General features: G+C 41.1%; 1 protein-coding gene across 1 annotated transcript; it reads right to left on the bottom strand.

Annotated features, from left to right (window-relative positions):
• Positions 1 to 4,333: 4,333 nt before the first annotated feature.
• sec62 (SEC62 homolog, preprotein translocation factor) lies at positions 4,334 to 20,203 on the bottom strand. The gene is made up of 8 exons (XM_088326715.1): positions 20,104 to 20,203; positions 17,947 to 18,052; positions 16,361 to 16,466; positions 16,082 to 16,253; positions 12,181 to 12,267; positions 12,052 to 12,112; positions 10,913 to 11,032; positions 4,334 to 9,118 (listed from the first exon to the last, which is right to left on the bottom strand). The coding sequence occupies exons 1-8, from the start codon at positions 20,137 to 20,139 to the stop codon at positions 8,637 to 8,639; spliced, it is 1,170 nt and encodes a 389-aa protein (XP_088182841.1). The 5' UTR covers positions 20,140 to 20,203; the 3' UTR covers positions 4,334 to 8,636.
• Positions 20,204 to 25,577: the final 5,374 nt, after the last annotated feature.

Raw genomic sequence — 25,577 nt, 5'->3', positions numbered from 1 at the left:
TTTCGGTCTACTGTCTATTTTAATCGGATCGATACCGGAAGTCCTGGTATCGCCCACCACTGGCTTCCAGGTAGTGGGAGGAAATGGTCACCCCTGTTGAACTGAAGCTTAAAGGACAGAGGATGCCCGTGGCATGTAACTTTGGGTGGTTTTCTGCCTGTAAGCCATGATTTGAAATAAGACATTATTCACTCAAACATTTAGTCCCTGGAATCAATTTACTCTAATCTTTTATCTATTTATTACAGATTGATTTTCTTATGAATTCATCATTAACATTTTTCAGATGTTATTTTTTGTAAAAGATCTTTGAGAAAAGTGGGAATGCATTTATTGTACATTTTCCTGTGGAAAAGCTGATATGGCCAAATCTCACCCAGTGCCCCCCATTATATTGTGTTCTAGACCCCTGTTTGGGGCATCCGGGTTAAGCTCAATGCCAGCGTCATGTATTGCAAAGAGATGCCTTTAGATGGCGCCAACTAGCTGCTATAGATCAGCCTACCCAATTAGTGTTAAACTTATGTGGGAGTTAACCGTCAAGTTACTTGCACCTTACATCTATGCAGTTATGCAGTGATGTGCGCTGAGGTTCGTGTGTGACGTTGCCAGGCACAGACAGATTTACAAACATTTATCTTATTAGATATTTTTTTATTCCATCTTAAATTTTGATTGAGGACAGCACGGAGGCGCAGTGCTTAGCACGTGTCTGCCACAGTTGTGAGGTCCATAAGATCAAACCTTCCTGTGTGGGGTTTGCATGTTCTGTCTGTGCTTGCGTGGGTTTTCTCCGGGCACTCCGGTTTCCTCCCTCATTTCCAAAAACATGCATGTCAGGTTAATTGGCCGGTCCAAATTGTGTGATGAGCGAGTCACTTGTCTGTCTCTATGTGCCCTGCCACTGGCTGGCAACCGGTTCTGGGTGTCCCCTGCCCACTGCCCGAAAATAGCTGGAATGGGCTCCAGCAACCCCGCAACCCTACTGAGGATAAGCGGTGTAAATATTGAATGAATAATGAATGAATGTTTTGATTGGCAGATAAAGAATAAGTAGGCTATTTAAACTAGTGATGGCAAAATGAAGCCCCATAAAACAATAAAGCCCTCAAGGGAAATGCTACACGCACATACGCGCGCACGCACACACGTACACGCGTAGAGGCTTCCAGATGAATTATTACCTCGACTACGCCATCATGCGGACAGAAAAATGTATAACATGCTTGTGTAAAATACGCTCTGAAAAAAAATATATACGTATAAATTTGAGTAGTGTATTAAGAGTGTATCATTAATTGATCTGCCTTACTTTGTGCATATGCAACAGGTAAAATAAAGTGCTTATTAAAAAAAATAATAAATGGTTTTAGACGGTCCGGAGCCTTCACTCTGAAAACGCTGGTCTACTAGTGATCCCAAGAGCCTAGAAGAGATCCGCGGGTTCGAGAGCGTTCTCCATCCGGGCTCCGGTGCTGTGGAATGCTCTTCCCCCTGAGATTCGATTTGCAACCTCAGTGGAAATGTTCAAATCTAAGCTTAAAACACATCTATTCTGTAGCATATGAATAACTTATACTTTATGTTGACAATATCTGCGTATAATTTGTCATTGCAACATCTGTTGCAGCCTGGTCACCCTGGAAGGAGGATTACTTAATGTGCGGTTCCTTCTCAAGGTTTCTTCATTTTCCTCATGTTGAGGTTTTTGAGTTTTTCCTTGCCCTCGTGTAGGTTTTAGATCAGGGGATGGTGTAATAATAGTGGTTTGCAATAAGCTGTGGTTTGTGCAGCCCTTTGAGAGTCTTTGTGATTAAGGGCTATACAAATAAACATTAGTTGACTTGGCCCATGCGGTTTCTATTATTGCAGAGTATTTAACCTGCTTTTGACAAACTCAGATGATACCGATGAAGCAAGGGTGCATAGATGTGTAATAGCAAGTTTGTAAATACATACAATTAAAATATTCATAAATCTACAAAAAGATCAATTAAACAACAATTTTAACCTTTGTATGCTCAAAAAATTTAAAGTCTACAACACACAATCCCCAATCATAGTAGAAAAAGGGTGTCTCTCGGGGGATGGGCAGTTGATTGGGAGGGATCCGGCTCTCTTTGCTCACTTCCATGAGCCGCCTCATAGAGATGACACGCATTGTTTGCGGGCATTCATCAGGCTGCATCAGTAAATACTCTACTGTATTCGTTGTCGTTTGGACTATATTTAAAACAGGCCTTTTCTTTCTTTTACATTTTTGGGCTACATTTAAAAATAATATTGTGAATGTGCTTAATTGCTGTTGAGATTGTCATGATTGTTTTCTGTTATTAGTGTCAATAAATTTGTTCAAACCAAAAAAAAACACTTAAAAAAACAACAACAAAAAACCAGGAGCAACCATGAAATCAGCCCCCAATTTCTAAAGAGTTGCGAGTCCAGGACCAGCGGTGCTCCAAGTAAGATAAAAGCAGTAAAGCGTGTAGGATTTTTTTTATAAAGCCCTTTTGAACTAAGTTTGGCATTATTACCACATACTTAATATTTTACACTCAACTTTTTAAAGTCACCTCAAATTTTTATGAGTTACAATAGACAGTAAATTAAATTGAAAAACACACATCAGACACATACAAACTAAGTTATCTAAAAGTATTTCAATCATTAATAAAGCCAAATTCTTTTTAAATTATAATGGGCTGTACTTATTATATTGTTCTTTAATTTTGCCACACTTAATGTACTGTGCAGAGGTTTGAGGCAATGATTACAAAAGTTCACTCCATCCCCTTTTTTTTACTCCAAAAACGAGCAAGGCAGTATACTGTGATCATACCAATATTCTACTTCTGCTGTCCAAATTATTAAAACTGCTTGTGGAGTTTTCCACATCCCGACTACTATTCAAAGTGAACAAAGATATAGTGCCAGAGAACATACAAAAATTATTCACAAAAAAAAAGGAAGGAAGCTACAACTTGAGGGGATGTAGTAACTCTAAAATCCAACCGGTGAGAACTACCATGAAAAGTATGTGTGTGTCTGTATGTGGAGTTACACTTTGGAACAAATTATAGGATGAGCTCAAAAAATATCCAAGTATTCACGTGTTTAAATCCAGATACAAAAAACAGTATTGGCAAAGTACAGAGAGGAAGAAAATGGCGTCTGAATGATATAGCAAAAGGTAGATGTAAGCAAATCAACGTTGCTATTATTATTATTATTATATCAATATAATGGTAATAATAATTACAATTATTACAACTGTCATTAATTGTTATGATTATTGGTGACTGAATGATATGAGGTGATTACTAGCATTATAACGTTAATAGAGGGTTAAAACTAAATTAATCTGGTAGGATAAATACAGTGATGGAAGTGGTGATACTAATGATAATGAAGAGACTGTGTATCCACAGAGCCAATGTGTCGAGAGGTGTTATTTGTTTGTAAATGCACAGAATAGCTAACTGTGGGACACAATTGGGGTTGGGGTTAAGGCTAGGGTTAGGGTTAGGGCTCGGTTTAGGGTTCGGTTTAGTACTCGCATTGAGGGAGATGCAACTGTTCAACTCCAGGTCATAGCATTTTTTTTTATTTACTATTGTGGTTTTGACAGTGATGTTCATCGGAAACAAAATTACTAACTTTACAGGTGAGTACTCAACGTGTTGGTTGTAGCAACCTTTTCGACTCCAAGTCAAAGCAGGTTCATCTTATCTTTTAATGGTTTGATTGCCATGAACAGGACTTGACAGTGAAGTTTTTGGGAACATATTTTACTAATTGCATTTAGTTACACTCAGTTCCTAGCTCAGTGGGTAATGAATCTGACAATGGCTTAAAAGTTTATGGTTTATTCTTTGGGTTAGCGCCTAAGAGCTTTTTGAGGGCACTACTTTAGCTTCTTCCTAACACTGTTAACCCAAGTTTTCTGGGTTTCAGTTTACCTTTGACTATTGTGGTTTGTATGGTATTCTTATTTGAAAATAAATATACTAACTTCAACATGAAGCCTAAGGCTATTGGCGCAATGGATAACCCATCTTATTATGGATCAGTAGATTTAAGTTCAACTACTGGCTAGTTCTTGATGATCTTTTGTTGGCAATATTATCTCTGTTGCATACTTGACAGTTTACCCTAGGGTGTCTTGGTTTCCCCGACCCCCGGAATTATGTCAAGTATTGTCTTTCTTGTTGTGATACTACTACATATTACATTGTTTGTGTTTTTTTCCCCCCAATTTGTTGTTTTGTTTTCTCTTGTTCGAAATAAAAGTTTCATTAATTCATTCATGTCAACAAAGAATACGGCATAAACCTTTGGTTGTGTTATCTGCTTTTATTGCAATAAAAAAATCTGGACATTCACCTTTATTTGAAGTTATTAAATTATACTCGCATAAAAATCAAACAGGAACAACTATAGACCGTCAAGACACAAAGGAGAGACATTACCATATACAATTTTTGTGCAATAGTCATTTTAATAGGTCATAATATACTACGTTGTACAAGAGCAAAAACGTGAGGGACACAAAAAGCAACAGACTGAAAAAATGGATTAAACAAATGAATGCACTATAGCAGGGAGGAAGCAAAGGTGAAGGAGATGGTTGTTATTTTGACTTTAAGTTGTATAGAAGAATGAACAGTATCAGGGATGGGGATTGTATATATATATATATATATATATATATATATATATATATATATATATATACCGATGTGTGTATATATATATCACCTCCTAATAGTCGCCGCAAAGAGGCAGTTAAATGGACTGCAAACACGGTATGCATAACTGTAGTTTATAGATCCAAATATTACCAAAGCTTTGGAAGGACGCACTGAAAAACAAATCCAAACACCAAAATGTTTCCTTTTCTTCAGCCAGCTCAATAAATCAAGTCCTAAATTGAAATATCATATTTAAAAGTACGTCAAGAGTTGTCATCGCAAGCGAACCCATTCCCATCAATATACGTTTTCCTCAACAACAAGCCGTCTTGAAAAATCAATATTATAGCTTTGAATATTGCTGGTAAACTTATACATTTGATTGATTTTGACTAACAAATGGATTAACCCTTGGATGCATAAGTGGGATGAAAAATGGCTTCATGGGTTGTTATCCTTCAAAGTCTTTAACAGTTAAAAAAATGTAATATGGTCATAGTCCATATAAGCCTCATAAAGCATGTTTAAGACATGATGCCATTCATATTTTTAGCTCCCCCCGAAGCACAAATTGTCGGTATTTTAGACACCACATACAGGTCATCGTAATGTTTTGTTGGTGAAAATGCCTTAGTTCTTGTTTACTAGTCACATGACCCATTGGAAATGGATTATTTTTGACAACATATTATTCAGAATATTGAATTCATCCTACTACAAAAAAGGGGAAAATCACACTTGTTTTGTGAGAGGCTTTGATAAAACATTTTGAATGCTTGACCCAAAACTATGTTTGTTTCTGAGTGTGTCCACACTGCGCGTTGGTAAAATAGGAAAGCTCCGTTCGCAAAAGTGATACCTGTGACGCTTTTCCACACTGTGCTCGTTTGTTGTGCAACAAGACAGTTTTCTCGCACGCTTTGGTGTTTTTGGCACCTTTTTATCTTGAAACTGGACTTTAAACTTGTTGACTGCACACAAAAACAAATCGTTCTAGTTACACTTAGAGAATTTCTGCACACCTTTCTTTAAAAAAATAAAAGCTTGGTCCCTCTTGGTTCTTGGTGCAGTGTGCACTGCAATGACAGCCAAATAGGTAGGACAAGAGACTACTGTACTCGGTTTTGTGTGACTGTTAAATGTTTTGGGGGGGAGTAAATTTTAGCGGAATTGTGTATTGTGGAAATATGTTTTCCTAAGCGGAAACTTTCCTCGATTAAAGGTCAGTGAATGGAATGGACATCAATTTAAATGTAAATATGAATTACCGTATTTTCCGGACTGTAAGGCGAACCTAAAAACCCTAAATTTGCCAGAATATACCCCAAAATACTGGTGCACGAAAGTACCTATTCAAATGCATTAGAACATGTTAATGCAAAACATTGTATGCAACATGAATCAAACCCTGAAAGTGATCATGACAACCCTAAATCCTAACCACTAGACCACCTGTGATATATATAATACACATTAGTTTCTATCTCATTATCACAGTATTTTTACTCACAGTACAAGAGACAGATTTAAAAAAAGAAAGCAGAAAGTCGTCCTCAAAGATATAAATGCAAAGTCCAATTCATCATCAATACACCGCAGAGTTGTTTCACGTTTTTTGCGTCTATTTTAAGGGTTCATACAACTTTTCTATTATCAAATTCCAGCATATTTTAATAACGTAATATTTGACCACTAGATGGTACTGTGTTGTCCGGTAAAAGCAAGGATCAGTGCTACACGACAGAGCATGGAAGTAGCCTGCAGGAATAAAATGGCGCCGATCCAAACAAACAAAAAGAAATACTTCAAATTTCTTGACCTATGATTAAAAACAAACAAACAAAAAAAAAACATTTGTAGTATTCAAATAAAATGTTTGATCACTAGGAGGCACTAAATATTACACACTGTCCCTTTAATGACATTCAAAACCAATTTTCCAATTTATCCAGTACATGTATTTTGTAGATCCACAAATATATCTGCAATTTACAAATGTGATTTTTAATCTTGCGTGTGCATTTATCAAGACATATGATTTTTAGATCTTGAGTATATCGCAAATATATTTGTTTTTAAGACAAATCTGTAGCTTACGTTTTCAGTTGCAGGAAGTTGTTACATTACAATCTAACGCAGGGAATTGCTAACTTCATTTTTTGCATGGGCCATATAAAATGACCATAATTGATACCTTATCCTTGCACTAATTGCACTAGCACTTGTTATAGTTCCCCACTTTAGGTGTAGCATGCACCCGTCCTCTTATGCACACGCTTTATAGGACAGCGCCGTAGAAACTAAAATAGGATGCCGTTCATCACGAGGGTTTGTCCTTTGGTTCAAGTGCATAATACAGGGAAGAAGAATTGCAACGGAGAAGCAAAGCCACCTTAGAAAAGTGTCGGTGACATTTTTAGGCAGACCTGTGGCAACAATTTCAAGCATTTACATGCACTTTACCAAAAATGAAAGCAATTTCCAATCCTGGAAAACAGCATTAGAAATCAAGCATTTTCAAAGATTTCAAGCACTAGTATAAACCCTGCAATTTATACATTCAAGAGGACTTTCTGTTTTCTCAGGTTTCCAACAGTCATTTCTGGCAACGTGAGTAAAAATAGTTTCATGAGATAAAATTGAATGTCTTTTTGTATGTCATCTGTACGACTGGTGGTCAAGTGGTTAGGATATAGCGCTTCCACCGTCACAACCCAGGTTTGGTTATTGTTGCATACAATGCTTGGCAATTACGGTCAGGGATGTAACAATCATTGCGCAATATTTACTGTAGTGAATAAAATATGAGACAGTTATACACTAATACGTACGGTAGCTATTACTGTAATTAAGTTCCCATGTGCCTTATACATACCTGTTAACGTATACTTTTTCTGATCATTACAAATATACAGCATTTTTGTACAGTGAAAAATATAAAAAAATATTTAAAAATCTTTTTCTTACACTGCCCACTTTGGCTCTAATCCAGATCGTTTTAGTGAGTAGTTATAGATGACAACGTCATCATCGACTGCCAATTTTAACACGGTATTCTTGTCTGTCTTGTTGTGAGTAAATAAGTTTTCCAGTAACATTACAAGAATCCAAAATCCATTGTGAATCATGTATTTCGCATATTCATGAATATATCTGCATTCACATATGCGATTTTTAATCTTGAGTAGGCATTCGTCAAGATTTTAAATAAATCGCAAATATATTTGTTTTTGAGACATGTCTATCCTCATATAGGTATTGGGTTAGAATGATTTTCAGTTGCAGGAAGTTCTTTCCATTACAATTTGATGTACCTTAATTGTTTGCTTGGCCCATAAAAAATGTCCACAATTGATAAATAATCCTTGAACTAATACACATTTCATAATGCCCAATTTAGGTGTAACATGGAACTGGTCTCTCAGGCGCGATGACGATTCAAAGGACAATGCTTTTAAGATTTGTTGAGAAACAATTTCAGGCAATTACAAGCACCTGAAATTCAAGTACTTTTCATTTCTTAAAAACAAACATTATGAATATCCAAGCATTTTCAAGGATTTCAAGCACCCGTACGAACCCTTTCATTATTAAGGGGATCACTTGGCTGAGGTTGACGAGTATGTTTCTATATGAAAAAGATACGACATATTTTTTGGGCGGTGCGCCTTATAGTAAGGTAAAATACGGTATTTTGTGGCAGGTAAATAGGCTCTCCTTGCCCAGATGTGAGAACATCACATTTCTTCAATGACAGAATTTTCCTATAAACTCTGAAATCTCCCCATTAGGAGCCAAATTTCCAATGAGTAAAAAGTTTCCAATTTGTGAATTTCCCACATGTGAAACCAGAAAGCGAAATGTTGCTGGAAAGTAAAGGATGGCAGAAAGGAATTAAATGGCCAGGGACATGTTTATCTCACTGTCTTTTTTTTTGAATGGAGTTCACGATTGAGCCTCTTGGCGCTCCTCTGTCTCTTTGTCTTTTTCGTCTCCGTCCTCGTCTTCTTCCGTGTGCTGGTCCAGTTCCTCCCTGGTGATCATCTCAAAGTCGTAGCCGTTGCTGTGCTGCGATCCGTCCTCTTCCTTGCGCTCGCTATCCGTGTCCGAGCGCCGTTCTTCCTGCTCGTCCTCTTCGTCCTCGCCGCTTTTGCGCTCCTTGTCGTCCTCTTCGTCTTCGTCGTTGTCTTCGTCCTTTTTCTCGCTGTCCGACTTGTTGTCGTCGCTGTCCGTCCTGCGGGCCTCGCCGTCCTTGTCGACTTTGCCGTCTTTGACCTTCTTGCTGCCTGGCGGGCCTTTGTACTCGTGCGTGTAGAGTGGGCGGAAGGAGTCGATGAAGCCCACGTCGGCCGTCAGGTTGGGCAGGAACCAGAAGTGATGACGCCCGCCCGTCACCAGCCAGATTAACAGGAACAGGATGCAGCGAGCTGTTTCAACACAACATCGTCAACTTGGAATTTATGGGCTAACACGTTCACTAAAGGAGTCAATCGCAAAAACAACTTAAGTCAGGAATGCTGAACAAATACTTGTGATAAACAACATCGCAACAGAGCCAACAATATCATAAAGCAGTGTTTCTCATCTGGTCTGACTTGAGGACCCATCATTATATCCTGAGGACAAGCTGCGAACTATTCTTAAATGTATCCGATTAAAGGATCATGCAGTTTAAAGCAGAGATCGTAAAAACTATTCACCTTTTTTCAACAAACAAAATGACCAAAAAGAAAAGAAACAACCTCTTCAAGTACCGAATATACGCCTACGTCACATATTAGCAACCCCCTAAACAGCTTTAAAATAGCCACTTACTAAAAAAAAATAATGATAATAATTCAAAATAATAATAAAACCTGTACCTAAAGAACGAGTTATTTACTTTTATATCGAATAAAGATGAATACACATGTAAAAAGCTAAAACATTTCCACCATTTACTGAACCTTCGGGCAGCGCCTAAATGGCAGACACGCATACATTATTATCATACTTTGCAATCATTTTCTTTTGACTTGATTGTTGTGTTTCCCGTTTTTCATTTTTCGTTCCCCTTATCACTAATTTCATTGAGACCCATTATTTTGGGCAAAAAAAAAAAAGGAAATAAAATCAACAAAATCCTATTAAAATGAAATATGGTCGCTCTCATACATGCCGATGGACTGAACAGGAATAACAGATCAAACAGATTATCATCGCCATCTACTGTAAAGGAGTGTAATCGACCCTTCTTAGTATTATTTTGCCAAGGCAAAGGCTCGTGACCCACTTTTGGGTCCTGATCCACCAGTTGAGAAACTCTATTACAAAGGATTTCTCTCACCCCGGCCATTACCTCTTTGACCTGTTGCTTTGTGATAGGCGCTACAGGTCATTCGTATTTTCTAATAACTGTAAAAAATATAAATAAAAGTTTCCACTTCACAGATTTACCTATCACGGGTTATTTTAGGAACGTTACACCCGCAAAAAACGAATACTATACTATAACTTTGAGGGTTTTATCTAGAAAAACAAGGAATGCTTTAAAATATGATGTCTATCTATCCATATATCTATCTATCTATCTATCTATCTATCTATCTATCTATCTAGGTCATTTCCCTCAAGAGGGGTGACCGACAGCAAGACAAACACATACAATAACAAAGAAAATAAAAGGGAAAAAAATAGCAAAAAAAACACACATTAAAATTTTTGTACCATGGCCAACCCAAATGCCCAAACAAGTTAGGCACCTCGGCACCTAAGTTGGTCATGCTTTCGTCCCTCCAGATGAAATGGGACACAAAAAAGCAGCCATGTCACTCGGGTCAGGGTGACACAACGCACTCTTTTGTTAAACAGCGTCCTCTTCTGGTGAGCTTTGTTAGGGTTGCCGTATGTTGACACATGGTGGGTGTGTGGCATTGCGTGCTGCTCGCCTTTATTGGCTAGTCCCGTTAAAACTCGCCTCTGATTGGCTGTTAAAACGCAAACTGACAATTCTGGTTGGCCAAACACTCCATCAAAGAAATGGGGAAAAAAAACACAAACATGGAACTATAAATCGTAATAAAACAAAACAAACGCGTTGTCTTGCGGTTACACAATCACGCTACGTCACAGCACGATATTGATTCGATTTTGGTTGAACGTGCAGTACTAGTAAACAGCGTTACAGAAAGGGATCATTGTATAAAGATGTTCTTTTGCGTGGATGGCGTGAGCGTACCCACCGATGGCGAGGAAGAGAATGCTGGCCACGAAGCATCCGGCGGCGACGCTCAGGTAGTAGACACCCACGCGCATCTCGGCGGGCCACAGAGGGAAAAGCGTGGCGGCGATCACTGCAATCACTGAGGAGAACCATTACAAGTGGTTACACGCTTGTTACCAGGCTTGGGGAGTAACGGAATAAAGGTAATATCGCTATGTCATTAGAATACAAAAAAAAAGTAAGTTACAGAAAAAGGAAAAAAAAAAAGTATATTTACATATAAATAATGCACAGATAAACTATATTTTTAATCACTGATTGTAGAGAGACAGAGATTACGCACGACATGCACGAGTCATATCTGTTGCGCATATTGTAAAGGCGGCCAACTCATCCACCACTGCACGTTTGTCATACTGTGTTGCAGGTGAAAGCCCTTTTCTTTTTGTCTGCATTTTATTTCACCTTCAAGTTTGCACTTATTTTGTTAAATTGGCTCGAACCTGCAGTTTTAGGAGACTGCTTACATGTCTGGGTATTCGGCACAGGGCCGCTAGTAGTGTGCTTGGGGACATTTAATACATTGAATTGTCTTCTTTTTGTATTTTCCAGTTAATTGTGGTTCAGAATCCACTATACAACCACTGTATTGTTATGTTGTGAGAATGTTTTACTTGGCCTAGTAAATCTGAATCCCCGGGCTTCTGGGAAATTAATAAAGTCAACAATTGATGTGTTTAAAACAACAATGGTATCAGGACGTCTACATGATAAACAGAGCATATGTTGGCTGCCATAAGAAAGACAGTTTTATTTTTGCTTAATAAACTATATTACATGGGTAAAATTTGAGCACTTTATTGTAGAACCACAAGCAACTACCTGACCTTGGTTTCCTCCAATTCCTTTTCAAAGTTACATTGTTAATTTCTCTTAAATTTGGTAATTTCGTTTATATCATGTTTTTTTCAGTCTTTTATTTGTACATGTGGTATTAAGTACTCCAAAAGCAATCAAATTCAATTACTGCGATATTGTAGTGCTCAGATTACATTACTGATTACATTTTCTTAACAGGTAACTGTATCAGATTAGTTTTAAAGTAACCGTCCCAACCCTGCTTGTTACACAAGATGCCACGAGATGTGCAAAACTGACCCAGGACCAGCCCCATGGCGACTGTCTTGAATTGGACCGGATCGTAAATCCACACGTACACCTGAACCAGACAGGTTGTTAATTGTTGGTAGGAAAGAATGGTCAAGTTGTTTCCACATGGCCCCTGACCTCGTTTCCATCAAGGAAGATTTGGTCCTCGTGCAGCTCTAGTTTGAACTTCTTCTTCACCTCCTTCTTTTTCTTGGGGTTGTCATCCTGCAAACATTTCACAGGGTTTGAGCACCTTTTTCATGGGCAAATTCAAGCACTTAAGGCCTTCAAATACAACTTTCCCTATTTTCCAGTTACATATGACTGGATAGAGCAGGCTCTACCATTGTGAAGAGTAGGATCTCCTTTTTGCATACTTCATTGCATTCTGTGCATGGATTTGTTCCGCGATCTATACATTGTTTCTATTTACCATTTTCTAGCCATCGTTCAGCAAAACGGCAGACCCCCTCAGTGTTCTCGTTTGCCCGCGTCCTAGACGCATCATTTTTGCTGGGGACGCATAGTCTCAAATCAACGTGCGTCCCCGGGACGCAACTTTTTTGACACAAAATTGTCATTATTACCCGATTACCAAAAAAAAAAAAAAAAAAAAAAAAAAAAAAAAAAAGATTCACCGCACTCCAAAGTTTTCGGCAGGCAGACCCGCCATTGTTGTTTTCGTCTCGCGGTTCGAGTTTTCGTCTGCACGCCGATCTCGGCAAACGAAATCTCGTTGTTCTGAGATTACGTCATTGTTGTGGTGCTTGTCGTTAAGTGAAGGTTAAGTATGCAAACCTGTCAACCTGTACAATTTTGCCGTACGCAGTACGCTTATTATGCATTTTAAGACTTGTACCACGTACAAGAAAATCTGTATGGAAAAAAGCAAATTTGTCAATGATGGGTACCATCCGGAATACATCGACTATCACGAAACGGCAAATCAATCAAGTCAAACGAGTTCGAGTTGTGTAGTGAAAGTCCTTCTCTTTTTAGAGAACCGGCTTTTTCGGCTCAACTCATTAAAGAGACAGCTCTCAAATGGCTCACTTGCATTATGATGCATGATGTTACGAATTATTATGTTGTATAGAGAAGTTAAGAAAAAAATATAAAAGGAGAAAATTAAAAAAGACAGGTTTGTGGTTATCCCTTATTATTATTATTATTTATTATTCAGCCAGTATCAACCATCAACATGATATCTACCGGAAATCGTTTTGTCACGCGAAGCTATCGACATGACTCGTCGCCTTCGATCGGCGCCGGGTTTTTAGACCCAACTGCTGTGTTGGGAGTCATTAGGTGACCAAACCCCCCAATTCCAACCCTTAAATGCCGAGCGCCAAGCAGGGAGGCAATGGGTACCAATGTTGTAAGTCTTAGGTATGACTCGGCCGAGGCTTGAACCAGCGACGTCCCAGTCTCGGAGCGGGCGCCCTACCATCTAGGCTACCGAGGTGGTTTAATCAGTATTACCAAAAATAATTTAATGCAGATAATGAATTAATAATTTGAATGAGAACATTTATTATTCTACCTAATTATATTTGCATGTATTTATTCCTTCTACAGTGAACATCCAAGCTACTTAATTTTTGAACTTTTTTTTTTGTACAATAAACCTCATTCATGTCGAGCAAGACAGTAAGTATTAGGTGAAAATCGACACAAAATTGGTCATTTTTTCAGTGTCAGTAATAAGTCGCAACATAATGCAGAAAGTGATAACAACGGCAATAATTCCGGCACGAACAAACGGCGGAGAATTTCTTCAGAAGATCGCGGAGGCAAGGAAAACACGTGTGTCGAAGCGAACGATTCGACGAGAGAAAATAAACAAAATAATACTCCTAGCAAGATAAGGACTTTTCTTCTGCCAAAATTGACTAAATTATATTCCTGGTGACGCTATGAGGAGGATGATAATGGATTGGACCATGAGAAGGCATTACAACTGTGATGGGACAGCAAACCACGAAGAATATATGAACTGAAAAATCTGAAGATATAACTGCTTTGTATTACCAATTAACTGTGATGATTAAAACAAAATGAAAATATAGATTAATATATTTCAGCAATATTATTTTGTATAATGTACAACTGAAAAATCTTGAGGTGATAACACATTTGTATTACCAATAAACTGTGATGATTAAAACTGAATTATATATAAATTTATATTATATATTTGTCGCCGTTTTACAATTTCAACCTCGATAACACTAAATTTTGTGGACCCATAGATCTCTGTTGGGACCCATAGATTTTTGAGCATGCGTGTCCCCGGGACCCATCACTTTTCAGAGGTAAAATGAACACTGCTCCCTTGATGCACCTATACAATGCGATCCGTAAGGGGGAATGACACTTCACATGAAAACATCATACAAACTAATGACCGCTGCTGTTAATAACACGAGAAGAAGAAACGCAATGGGAAACTGAAGCCACCACAAAGCAGTGTGTGTGTTATTTTTAGGCAGACTTGTTTTTTTTTTTTAATGCGTGGTCTATAGAGTCAGACTGCTGAAAAACATGGCGGCAATTTCAAGCATTTCCAAGCACATCACCAAAAATTCTACCACTTTTCAAACCTTGAAAACACAACATTAAAATTCAAGCATTTAAGAATTTCAAGCACCCATACAAACCCTGATTTCAGCAGGCACAACACACCACACAGGTGGTGCTCACGCTACCACAACTCCATTGGCAAAAGAAAAAGCACATTTTAAGTATAACAGTGGTACTCTTTATAGGAGCACCTATAAACACGAGAAAAAAAGCTTCCTTCAAATTCGAATTCAAACCCATGTCACGAGCATTCCAATGAGGCTACCACAAGAGACTGCTTGTGACTGCTAAAGGCAGCATCAGCTTGTCAAGTTTTCACATGCAAACTACTGGTTGGACCCCTTAACCAACTGAGTCTTAGGGGCAACATTTCCTGTGGTGTGTCTTGGGCAAGTACTGTACAGCCTGGTGGCGCCCATCCCTCTCCAAATCACCATTGTTTCCACCCGGTCTCGAACCGGGGACCTTTCGCGTGTCAGGTGAATGTGCTAACCACTGCACTGTTTAACTACATTCAAACTACTACTGGAACAAAGTTTAAAAAAAATGTATATATTTTTTTGTACGTTCATTTAAAGTTACAGTAACTTTAATTTTAGGTTTACAGTAAAAGGTCACGTATCAACAGTCTCTCAATCCCATATACCAATTCCCCTTATTAGACGATAATAAACCTAACTAACAAGGCACTTAACTACTCACAGAAAGACAGACTAAGTAGAATACTGAGACAATGTTAACATTCGTTGTTGTCGAGACGACGCAAATTATAGCCAACATGGCCAAGACGAACGAAGAAGTAACTTTAAATAAACATACGCGCAAACCTTTTTACAGCACTGTTTTTTTTCCCGTTTCAATTTTTATTTATTACTTTCTTCTGACTCATAACGCTTTTACTTTATAAAATGTTTTAGAAAAAAACGTATCCAAGGAGATTTGTCTCCGCCTCTCCATCAAAATGTAACAGAAACGCGTAACGAAAGTGTGACTAAAGAGAGCTGTAGTACAGGTAAGATCGGGCCAATAAATTCCAGCCCGACTCCACCAGGCTGGCAGGTATTAAAGCCCGGCACGACAAATTAACTTGATTTGAGCAATCAAGCTCAAAGACAACCAAAATTTACACATTTTAATTTGTGAGTGATGGTGAATTGTGATTTTGACCAAGAACGGGTGCTACAAATCACCAAGTAGATTACAAGCTACAGAGACTCAAAGTGACCAAATTTTTCTTCTCATTTATTTGCCCAACCCTACATATGGTTTTGGGGCTACCCGCATTAGCAAGATGTCGGACAATTGTGTCAGCTTCCTTTAAGTAAGTTCCATGTTAGGTAAAATACATTTTTCGACCTAAAAGGAGTGAAGAAAATGTATGTCCATACATGATAGTATGGACAAACAACTTATCAAATCACTATTGTTCGTCATAGAAAAGCTTCTTAAAACATACGCTTTTGTCACCGGCATCAGTCACATCTTTCTTCTTATCTTTGTCCTTCTTTCCCTTTTTTTCTTCATCCTTGCCACTCTCCGCTTTGGACTTCTTGTCCTTCTTGACGTCCTTCTCCGTCTTCTTCTTCATCACTTTGAGAGCACGCTGAAAGAACTTCTTTTTAAGGAGCCTGACAGAAGGACATGTTGAAAATTTGATGTTGAGTTTAACAAAAAAACCAAAACAAAATCAAACATATAATGCCGGCGACGTCCAGGTCCTTTGCCAGGTGTTTACCTGTTGCAGTAATCGAGCACAGAGTCTCTGGTGGTGAAGATGGCTTCCTCACCTTTCTTGGCCTTGGCCCACTTTGAGTCAAGTAAACAGTCCACTGCCTTGGATGCTGGTCAACAAAATACAAAAAAAAATGTTTTTGTGGCTTTAATTTAACATTTTGGGGAATTGAGCGATTTTGGTCAATATAACCTAGGACCAAATAATGTGATTACAAACAAAGCCATGTTTCGGTTACGAAGAGAGTCATTTAAGATGTAACTGTGCGGCAGTAGAAGTCTTCCACTTTACATGGTACACTTGAATGCAGTACACCACAAAAACAATACAAAGCCCAGTGAGGTGTGTGTGAATCAGAATGACACAATAAGCTAAGATTCACCAGTCACTGGTTCAAGTATATTGAATTCTTTAATATTTTGTAATTGCCAACGTTGTACTGATTGTACATTGGTTACGTTTCCATGACGAAATATTCCTATTGAGATATTGGCCAGTATTTTGTTATTTGAACTACGCTCTAATTCGGGATTTAAAAAAAAATTAAAACACTTAAGCTGTGTTTTGACGTTCCTGGTTGGGTGGGGAGATTTTTCCTATTGTACACAAAATATATTTATACAGCACCATGAGTAGCATTTCTGTGTCTGAAAAGTGCTATACAAATACATTTTCATTTGAGCATCACTTATGCTTGCCTTTAAAAGGTGGGGTGTGTCGCTTGAGGTTTCCTTAAAAAGTTAAACATTTTCTATATTTTGTATGTGTTAACACTGGATAGCTGAGTTCAACGAGACCTTGTTTTTCCCCCCACTGTGCCTATCCAAAGTTTTTTTTCTAATTTTTTCACAGCTGTTCTGGGCACAAAACATTAGGTTTGACAAATGCTCGTCTCTGCCAGTGTTGGGAATAACTAGAGTTATTCATAATGCAGTTACTTACCAGCGCTAATTTTTTTCAGTAAAGGGGTAATGTAATTGTTTTTCCTGCCGTTGGAACGCAATTAGTTATTGACAGTCAAAAGCAGCTGCAGAACGCCAATGGCAAACCTGGCGCGGTTTTCCGCTCTCCTCCGACAGCATTTTTTTGCTTTTTCTATTTGTCAGTGTAGCATGAAAATGGTGAAAGAAAGAAAAGGCCTGTTTACAGTCCAAACCAGAACTCCCAAAAATGTTTAGGGTTTATTCGATTGCGTCTTAGAGATCCGCGTACTTCATGTGCTGACCGACGCTGCAATCATGAATTGAAGCCAGGAGATGGCAGCAGAGTGTAAAAGTTCCAAATTCCATACAGTCCCGTTAAGAATAACTGGGCTTCGGGAGCTGTTGATAAGCGCAATCACCTGGTCAATATTGATAGTACACTCCTGGTACCTCCCACGTACTAAAAACATGCATGACAGGTCGATTGGTGAGTCAAATGTGTCCATCGTGAGTGAATTGTTGTTTGTCTCTGTGTGCCATGCGATTGACTGGCAATCAGTCCAGGGTGTCCCCTGCCACCTCAATAAGCAGCTGAAAAATGAATGAATGTCCTAGAGATTGACTAAGACGAGTTATTGTGTTTATTTTGGTTTTGAAACCCCTTACCAGTGAAGTAATCCACCCGCTGGCCCATCATGTTGGTGGATTTGGTGGGACAGTTGAAGCGCATGTACTTCGCCACTGCAAAGTCTTTGGTGGGATCACTCACCTCCTGCATCAACAACCACAGCAAAATTGATACGAGTCACTTACAGAATAGCTTCAATAGATAACAAAGTTTATACTCACTGGCTCTAAATTGAGAAGAAATGTTATCATTCACAATTTATTTCATTAATGCGAGTTGTCGTAACGCTTACATGCATTTATACATATAAAGGCTGCAAACGTCTTTCCCTTTGCATCTGTGGATTTTATCTAACACAACAGAATGATCCTCAAACTTCCTGCAAATCAATCAAGTCAAACGAGTTTGCCACTGTAGCCTCTATCTTGGTATCGTTTTTTTCCCGTTGCAAACGAAGCGAGCGGTTTGATGGTACTGCCTCCTGGGGAATTCCCATTGCATCCATGTGGTAGTTGTGTAGTGAAAGGAAGTCCATCTCTTTTAAGAGAACTGGCTTTTTCGGCTCAACTCATTAAAGAGAGCCAGCTCTCAAACGGCTCACTTGCTTTGATGCATTATATTACGAATTATTATCTTGTATAAAGAAGTTAAGAAAAAAAGGAAGATAAAAGGAGAAAATGAAAAAAGACAGGTTTGTGGTTATCCCTTTAATCAGTATATTAACAACAATAATTTAATGCAGAAAATGAATTAATAATTTGAATAAGACAATGTATTATTCTACTTCAAAATCGAAGAGGAAAAACAACCCAGCTTGAAAACCAGCTTTATGTCACGATCCATGGCCACTTTTCATTGCAAGCAACAATGGTAGCGGCGGCATCTTTTGAGACATTAGAGTGACTCAGTTAAAAATGTAGGTGTTATATTTGACCCTGATCTGTTCTTTCAAACACACGTGAAGAATATTACTAGAACAGCTTTCTTCCATCTTCGCATCATTGCTAAAATTCGTCCTATGCTGTCTCAGTCGGATGCGGTGATTATAATTCACGCTTTTGTTACTTCCTTTCTCGATGACTGTAATAATGCACTGCTCTCCGGTCACCCCAAGTCCAAAATCAAGAGCCTTCAGCTGGTACAAAATGCTGCAGCGAGGCTTTTAACTAAGACAAGAAAGTTTGATCACATGACCCTGATTTTAGCTAACCTGCATTGGCTCCCTGTTCGCTTATGCTGTGATTTTAAGGTTCTGTTGGTATTATACAAAATCATACACGGACTTGCTCCATCATATCTTTCAGATTTAATTTCCTCCTATGTTCCGGGCCAGAGCCTTCACTCTGAAAATGCTGGTCTACTGGTGATTCCAAGAGCCAAGAAGATTTCCACAGGATCGAGAGCGTTCTTCAGCAACCTCAGTGGAAATGTTTAAATCTAAGCTTAAAACACACTTCGATTCTATAGCATATGAATAACCTATACTTTATGTTGATAATATATGTATCATTTGCCCTCATGTAGGTTAATAGTCTGTAATAATAGTTTGCAATAGATTTGTGCAGCCCTTTGAGACTCTTTGTGATTAAGGCTATACAAATAAACATGACTTGACTACTTCATTATATTTGCACATGTTTTCCTTCGACAGTGAACGTCCAAGCTACTAAATTTTTGATTTTTTTTTAATAATAAACCTCATTCATGTCGAGCAACTCAGTATCTCACAACAAAATGTTAATTAACAATATATATGATACAACGAAACACGCGTACAATATAACATGCGAAACTACATGAATAAAAACGTAGGAAAAAATACGGGGGAAGATTATTTTGTATTATAAAAGGTAACATACGACAGTTTGTAAGGGCATGGAGCCGTGTGGAGGTTGACAGGTATGCAATTAAGCGCAGTAAGACGTGACAGATAGAGAAGCTGCCTGAATATATTTCATTGGTGGTGTTGTTTGAAAATAAAGCAAGGAAACAGCGTTTGACTTGTGATAAATAAGCAGCTCCACTTGTATCGGGTTGGAAGGCAAGCTAACTTAGCCATGTTAGCAATCACCTAGCTTTGCTTTGCCGGCAACTGACGGCCTCCAAGCGAGCTTACGAGTACACTAGAAACCACCTGCCCCCGTTGCACCACTGACAGAGGTTAAAGAATGTCAAAAAGGGGAGAAATATTGTACCTGGATCCGTTTTTTGTGTCTCCTACGCTCCGCCATGATCAGTAGCAGCTCAGGTTTGACTGACCGAGACTACGCGTCTAGTGTCGCGAGAGTTCAAACACTAAGGTAGTTTCTAGTCTAGGTAATCGAACAGAATATTCTTTATTGTCATTGATATAAACGTTGTGAACAATGTATGCGACGAAATTAGACATGGCACTCCAGGGTAAAACGTGTAATAAAGAGAAAAAAAAGATAAAGAACTATCAGGATGCATAGGCAAAAGAGCTGGCCTAAGTTATGCCTAAATTATAATCATAATGCAATGAGAAATCATAGTGCATTGCAACAAGTACATAAGTGCAATATAACAGCAGTAATTATAAATACAACTATATATATATATATATATATATATATATATATATATATATATATATATATATATATATATATATATATATATATATATATATATATATATATATATATATATATATATATATATACATAATTCATCCACGGAACCATTGTTTAGTTAGCGAGTTCTTAGGGGGACTCTTAATTCGGCCGGCTCGAGCCGCTCTCTTGTTTTGTTTTGTTATTGCAAGTTTAAATGTCATTAAAGCAGCTTTCGTTGGCACCTTTGTTTGACACTCCGACTACGACTCCCGTCTCAGCTCGCTACATTGGTGACCCCGACATTAGTCTCGTGGAAGTTTCCGAGGCCGTGCATAATACTGAGCATACCGACATGGCATACGCGCCCGTTCTCAAGCTCCCCGAGTTCTGGGAGTCATCGGCGTTAACGTGGTTCGCACAAGCAGAGGCTCAATTCGCCCTGCGCGGAATCACTGATGATGACTCTCGCTATTACAACGTGGTGTCTGCTCTGGGGAGCTCAACTGCAGCCAGAGCGGTGAGTTTCATCACATCCCCTCCTGAACTGGATAAATATAAGGGACTGAAGGCATAGCTCCTCAGAATCTTTGAACTGTCGCGTTCTGAGCATGCTCGACGCCTCCTTGCTATTCAGGGCTTAGGAGACAGTAAGCCATCGTATCACATGGAAATGATGTTAAACTTGCTTGGCACCGAAGAGCCAAATTTTCTTTTCACTGAACTTTTTCTGCGTCACATGCCGCCGCATGTCCAGACGGCGCTTGCGAATACAACCATTACAGATCCGCGTGCACTGGCAGAGGAAGCGGACCGTTTTTTCCTGGCCACACATACATACACACATGAGGTGCTGGCTCCTACACGCACCTACACACCATCAAGTGCGACGCCCCCAGCCAGCAAGGCACGCACGGCCACTGACGATCAGAATGTGTCAGGTCTGTGTTACTAGCATGCACGTTTTGGGCCCAGGGCCAAGAAGTGCCGTCCCCCTTGCACCTCCAACGCGACGGGAAACTTCAAGGCCTGCACTCTGTAGCGGCCGTGAGTGCAGGCGCAAGAAACCGGCTACTGTTCATCCGGGACGCCATCTCCGGCCAAAAGTTCTTGTGTGACACCGGCGCCCAGAGGAGCGTCCTCCCTGCCACTGTGGACGATGTGGGGGGGGAACACATGGACCTCCATTAACTTCTGCCAATGACACCCCCATCCGCACATACGGGACACGGACGGTGGACGTGTGTTTTGGGGGTCAGCAGTTTACATGGGACTTTGTCACTGCGGATATTGCTTTTCCTCTTCTTGGTGCAGATTTTCTGTGTGCCAATGGATTACTCGTCGATGTGAAAAATGGCCGCCTCGTTGACGCATTGAATTTCTCCTCTCTCGCGTGTGTCCGCGACAAAGGGATTTTTGAGGGTCTGTCCAGCTCTCTCTTAGACGGTGATATTTACCACCGGCTCCTCGCTGAGTTCCCCAGTCTGGCGAAGCCCACCTTCTCAGCCTCCACGACCAGACATGGGGTTGAGCACCACATTGAAACCAAGGGCCCCCCTGTTCATGCCAGGGCCCGACGACTCAATCCAGAAAGACTGGCAGCTGCTAAATCCGAATTTGCTAACATGGAACGTCTCGGCATCATTCGTAGATCAGACAGCCCCTGGGCCTCTCCACTACACATGGTCCCTAAACCAGGCGGTGGCTGGCGCCCATGCGGGGACTATCGCCGCCTTAACGAGGCTACCACGCCCGACCGTTACCCAGTCCCGCACATTCAAGACTTCTCTGCACACCTGGCGGGCAAACTTCTCTTTTCCAAGGTGGACCTAGTGCGGGGATACCACCAACTGCCAGTGCATCCCTCAGATATACCGAAGACGGCCGTGATAACTCCATTTGGGTTGTTCGAATTTCTCAGGATGACGTTCGGACTGAAAAATGCCGCTCAGTCCTTCCAAAGGCTGATGGATTCAGTGCTCAGGGACATGCCTTTTGTGTTCGTCTACCTGGACGACGTCCTTGTTGCCAGCTCCTCAGAAGAGGAACACTTGGAGCACCTCAGAGACCTCTTCACCAAGCTCAGTCAGCTGTGTTTTCGGCGTACCCTCCATCCACTTCCTCGGGCATCTCATCACCAAGGATGGGGCTTCCCCCCTACCGTCTAAAGTAGAGGCCGTCTCCACCTTTCCTCAGCCGCCAACAGCACGGGGCCTCAGGGAGTTTCTCGGCATGGTGACATTCTACCATAGGTTTATTCGCCGAGCCGCTGATGTCATGCGCCCACTCTACGAGGCCCTCAAGGGTAGGTCACCCAATCAAGCTGTTGAATGGACCGCTGAGAGGACCAAGGCATTCGAGGACACAAAAACCGCGCTGTGCCAGGCAGCCATGCTGGCTCACCCAGCCCCCGGAGCCCCAGTCACACTGACTACAGACGCATCAGACCTAGCAGTGGGTGCCGTGTTCGAGCAGTGGGTTGACAATGCTTGGCAGCCACTCGCCTTTTTTAGTCGCCAGCTGGTCCCCAGAGAACGTAAATACAGTGCATTCGACAGAGAACTACTTGCCATCTGGTTGGCGATTCGCCACTTCCGTTTCATCTTGGAGGGCCGTGAGTTCATCGTCTTTGTTGATCATAAGCCTCTTACGTTCTCCATTTCCAAGACGTCCGAACCGTGGTCCGCCCGCCAGCAGCGCCAGCTGTCATTCATATCGGAATACACGACTGACATCAGGCACATTGCTGGGAAGTCCAACGTGGTTGCGGATTGCCTGTCCAGAGCAACCATCAGCGCTGTGCAATTGGGGCTTGATTATTCCAGTATGAGTGTGGACCAGGCTTCTGATAACGGCATCCAAACGCTCAAGAGCTCAGACACTGGTTTGCGGCTGGAGGAGGTTGCGGTCGGAGACTCAGGGGCCAAGCTTTGTTGTGACCTCTCCATGGGTTGGCCTAGGCCGCTTGTCCCTGCTGGCTGGCGTCGGGCTGTTTTTGAGGCAATACACGGCCTGTCTCATCCTGGCAGGAAAGCATCCATTAAGCTAGTGGCCCAGAAGTTTGTGTGGAAAGGGATGAGAAAGGACGTCCGGGACTGGGTCGACTCATGCGTGGGTTGTCAACGCGCCAAAGTGCACCGTCACATCAAGGCTCCATTGGTACCATTCGCCATCCCCGAACGGAAGTTTGACCACGTTAACATTGACCTGGTGGGCCCACTGCCCCCTTCACACGGTTTCACTTACCTCCTGACGATGGTGGACAGGACGACCCGTTGGCCTGAAGCAGTTCCGCTGACTTCCACCTCAGCTGTCGATGTGGCCCGGGCGTTCATCGGCACTTGGGTCGCCCGTTTTGGACCCCCTGCAGATCTCTCATCTGACAGGGGCGCACAATTCACCTCCGAGGTGTGGAACACGGTTGCCGAGAGCCTGGGAGTCAAACTTCACCGCACCACTGCCTACCACCCCCAGGCTAACGGGTTGTGCGAGCGGTTCCACCGCTCGATGAAAGCGGCCCTGCGCGCCAGCCTGACCGATGGGGACTGGGTCGATAAGCTACCCTGGGTCATGCTGGGACTGAGGACCGCTCCCAAAGAGGACCTTCAGTGCTCTTCAGCTGAGTTGGTTTACGGTCAAGTGCTGCGGGTGCCAGGTGATTTCATCCCAGACCCAACGACACCCGGGGCTGCATCCAGGGAGAAGTCCATCTTGCAGGGCACTGCAGGAGCGTTTGTGCCTATCCCCACATCGCGACACGGCAGGCCAGTTTCACGGGTTCCCTCCAACCTGCGCTCGGCTGGTTTTGTTTTCATTCGCCACGATGCCCACCGCGGACCATTGCGCCCTCCTTATGATGGACCGTTTAAGGTCCTGCAGCATGGTGACAAGACCATGGTCGTGGACATTGGTGGTAGGCCAGAGACTGTCTCCGTGGACAGGGTTAAGCCTGCCCACATGGATATGTCCAAGCCATTGGAACTGGCCCAAGCCCCACGGCGCGGCCGTCCTCCTGCGACACGACCCTCTGGCCCTGTGGGTACCCACTCTGACCCTCCGCCCCCAGCACCTGTGGGCTCTCCAACTGAGTCCACAAGCTCTCACCCCCCCCGCTGTTCCAGCTCCTTGTACCCGCAGTGGCCGGGTCAGCGTCCCAACCAGGCACAGAGACTTTGACTATGGGTGAATTCTGGGGGGGCTTGTGTAGTGTGTTTAACATAATTCACCCACGGAACCATTGTTTAGTTAGCGAGTTCCTAGGGGGACTCTTAATTCGGCCGGCTCGAGCCGCTCTCTTGTTTTGTTTTGTTATTGCAAGTTTAAATGTCATTAAAGCAGCTTTCGTTGGCACCTTTGTTTGACACTCCGACTACGACTCCCGTCTCAGCTCGCTACAATATATATATATATATATATATATATATATATATATATATATATATATTTATATATATATATTATAGGAGTACACTAGAAACCACCTATAGAGGGCTCCGTGCTTTGTGCTAAAAATAGTAACACGGCTTCGTGCCGCCATCTTGGAAGTCTGTCGATTACAAGCGGTGATAGCGAGAGGAGCAAATATTTACTCAGTTTGTCTATTTATTTACTCAACTAGCTTCGTTTGTGTACGGATTTTGTCCATCAACACTATGGAAAACTACGTGGAGAGTTTAGACAAGCAAGCACGCGAGCGGTACGCTGCGAAGTTGCATTTTATTGGAAAATTGGATCCCTACAAAATTAAAAACAAGGACTGGAAGTCTGATCCCAATTGCCGTGTGTGACTTACATCGAACTTGTTAACTATCTTATTTTCCACCCAAGTCCCTTTTGTGAACTGAAGGATTTTCAAAATTACAAAAGTATGGAAGCCTACGACAGATTTGTGTCTGGTTGGGTTCGGGATGTGTCTGTGCACACAAGCGAAGGTGATGAAAACAAGATTGTGAAAGGGAAAGTTCTACATCCTCAGAGTTTGTCTCAGCCAAGTTTACAACCATGGATCATTGTTGACAAGTCATCATCGATTCTGTGTGCCCATTGCAACTGTGTTGCAGGTTTAGGGGAATGTTGTTCTCATGTTGCTTCCCTTT

Source organism: Urocampus carinirostris, chromosome 1, assembly GCF_059441175.1.
Source record: "Urocampus carinirostris isolate Australia breed hairy pipefish chromosome 1, RoL_Ucar_1.0, whole genome shotgun sequence".
Lineage (NCBI taxonomy): Eukaryota > Metazoa > Chordata > Actinopteri > Syngnathiformes > Syngnathidae > Urocampus > Urocampus carinirostris.
This window is presented reverse-complemented; position numbering and strand designations above follow the sequence as displayed.

Coding starts and splice junctions, on each gene's coding strand:
- sec62 (XM_088326715.1), bottom strand. CDS start 20,139: ATGGCGGAGCGTAGGAGACACAAAAAACGGATCCAG. Junction 18,053..20,103: donor GACACAAAAAACGGATCCAG/GTACAATATTTC, acceptor TTGTTGATGCAG/GAGGTGAGTGATCCCACCAA. Junction 11,033..12,051: donor CGCCATGGGGCTGGTCCTGG/GTCAGTTTTGCA, acceptor GGTTCTCCTCAG/TGATTGCAGTGATCGCCGCC.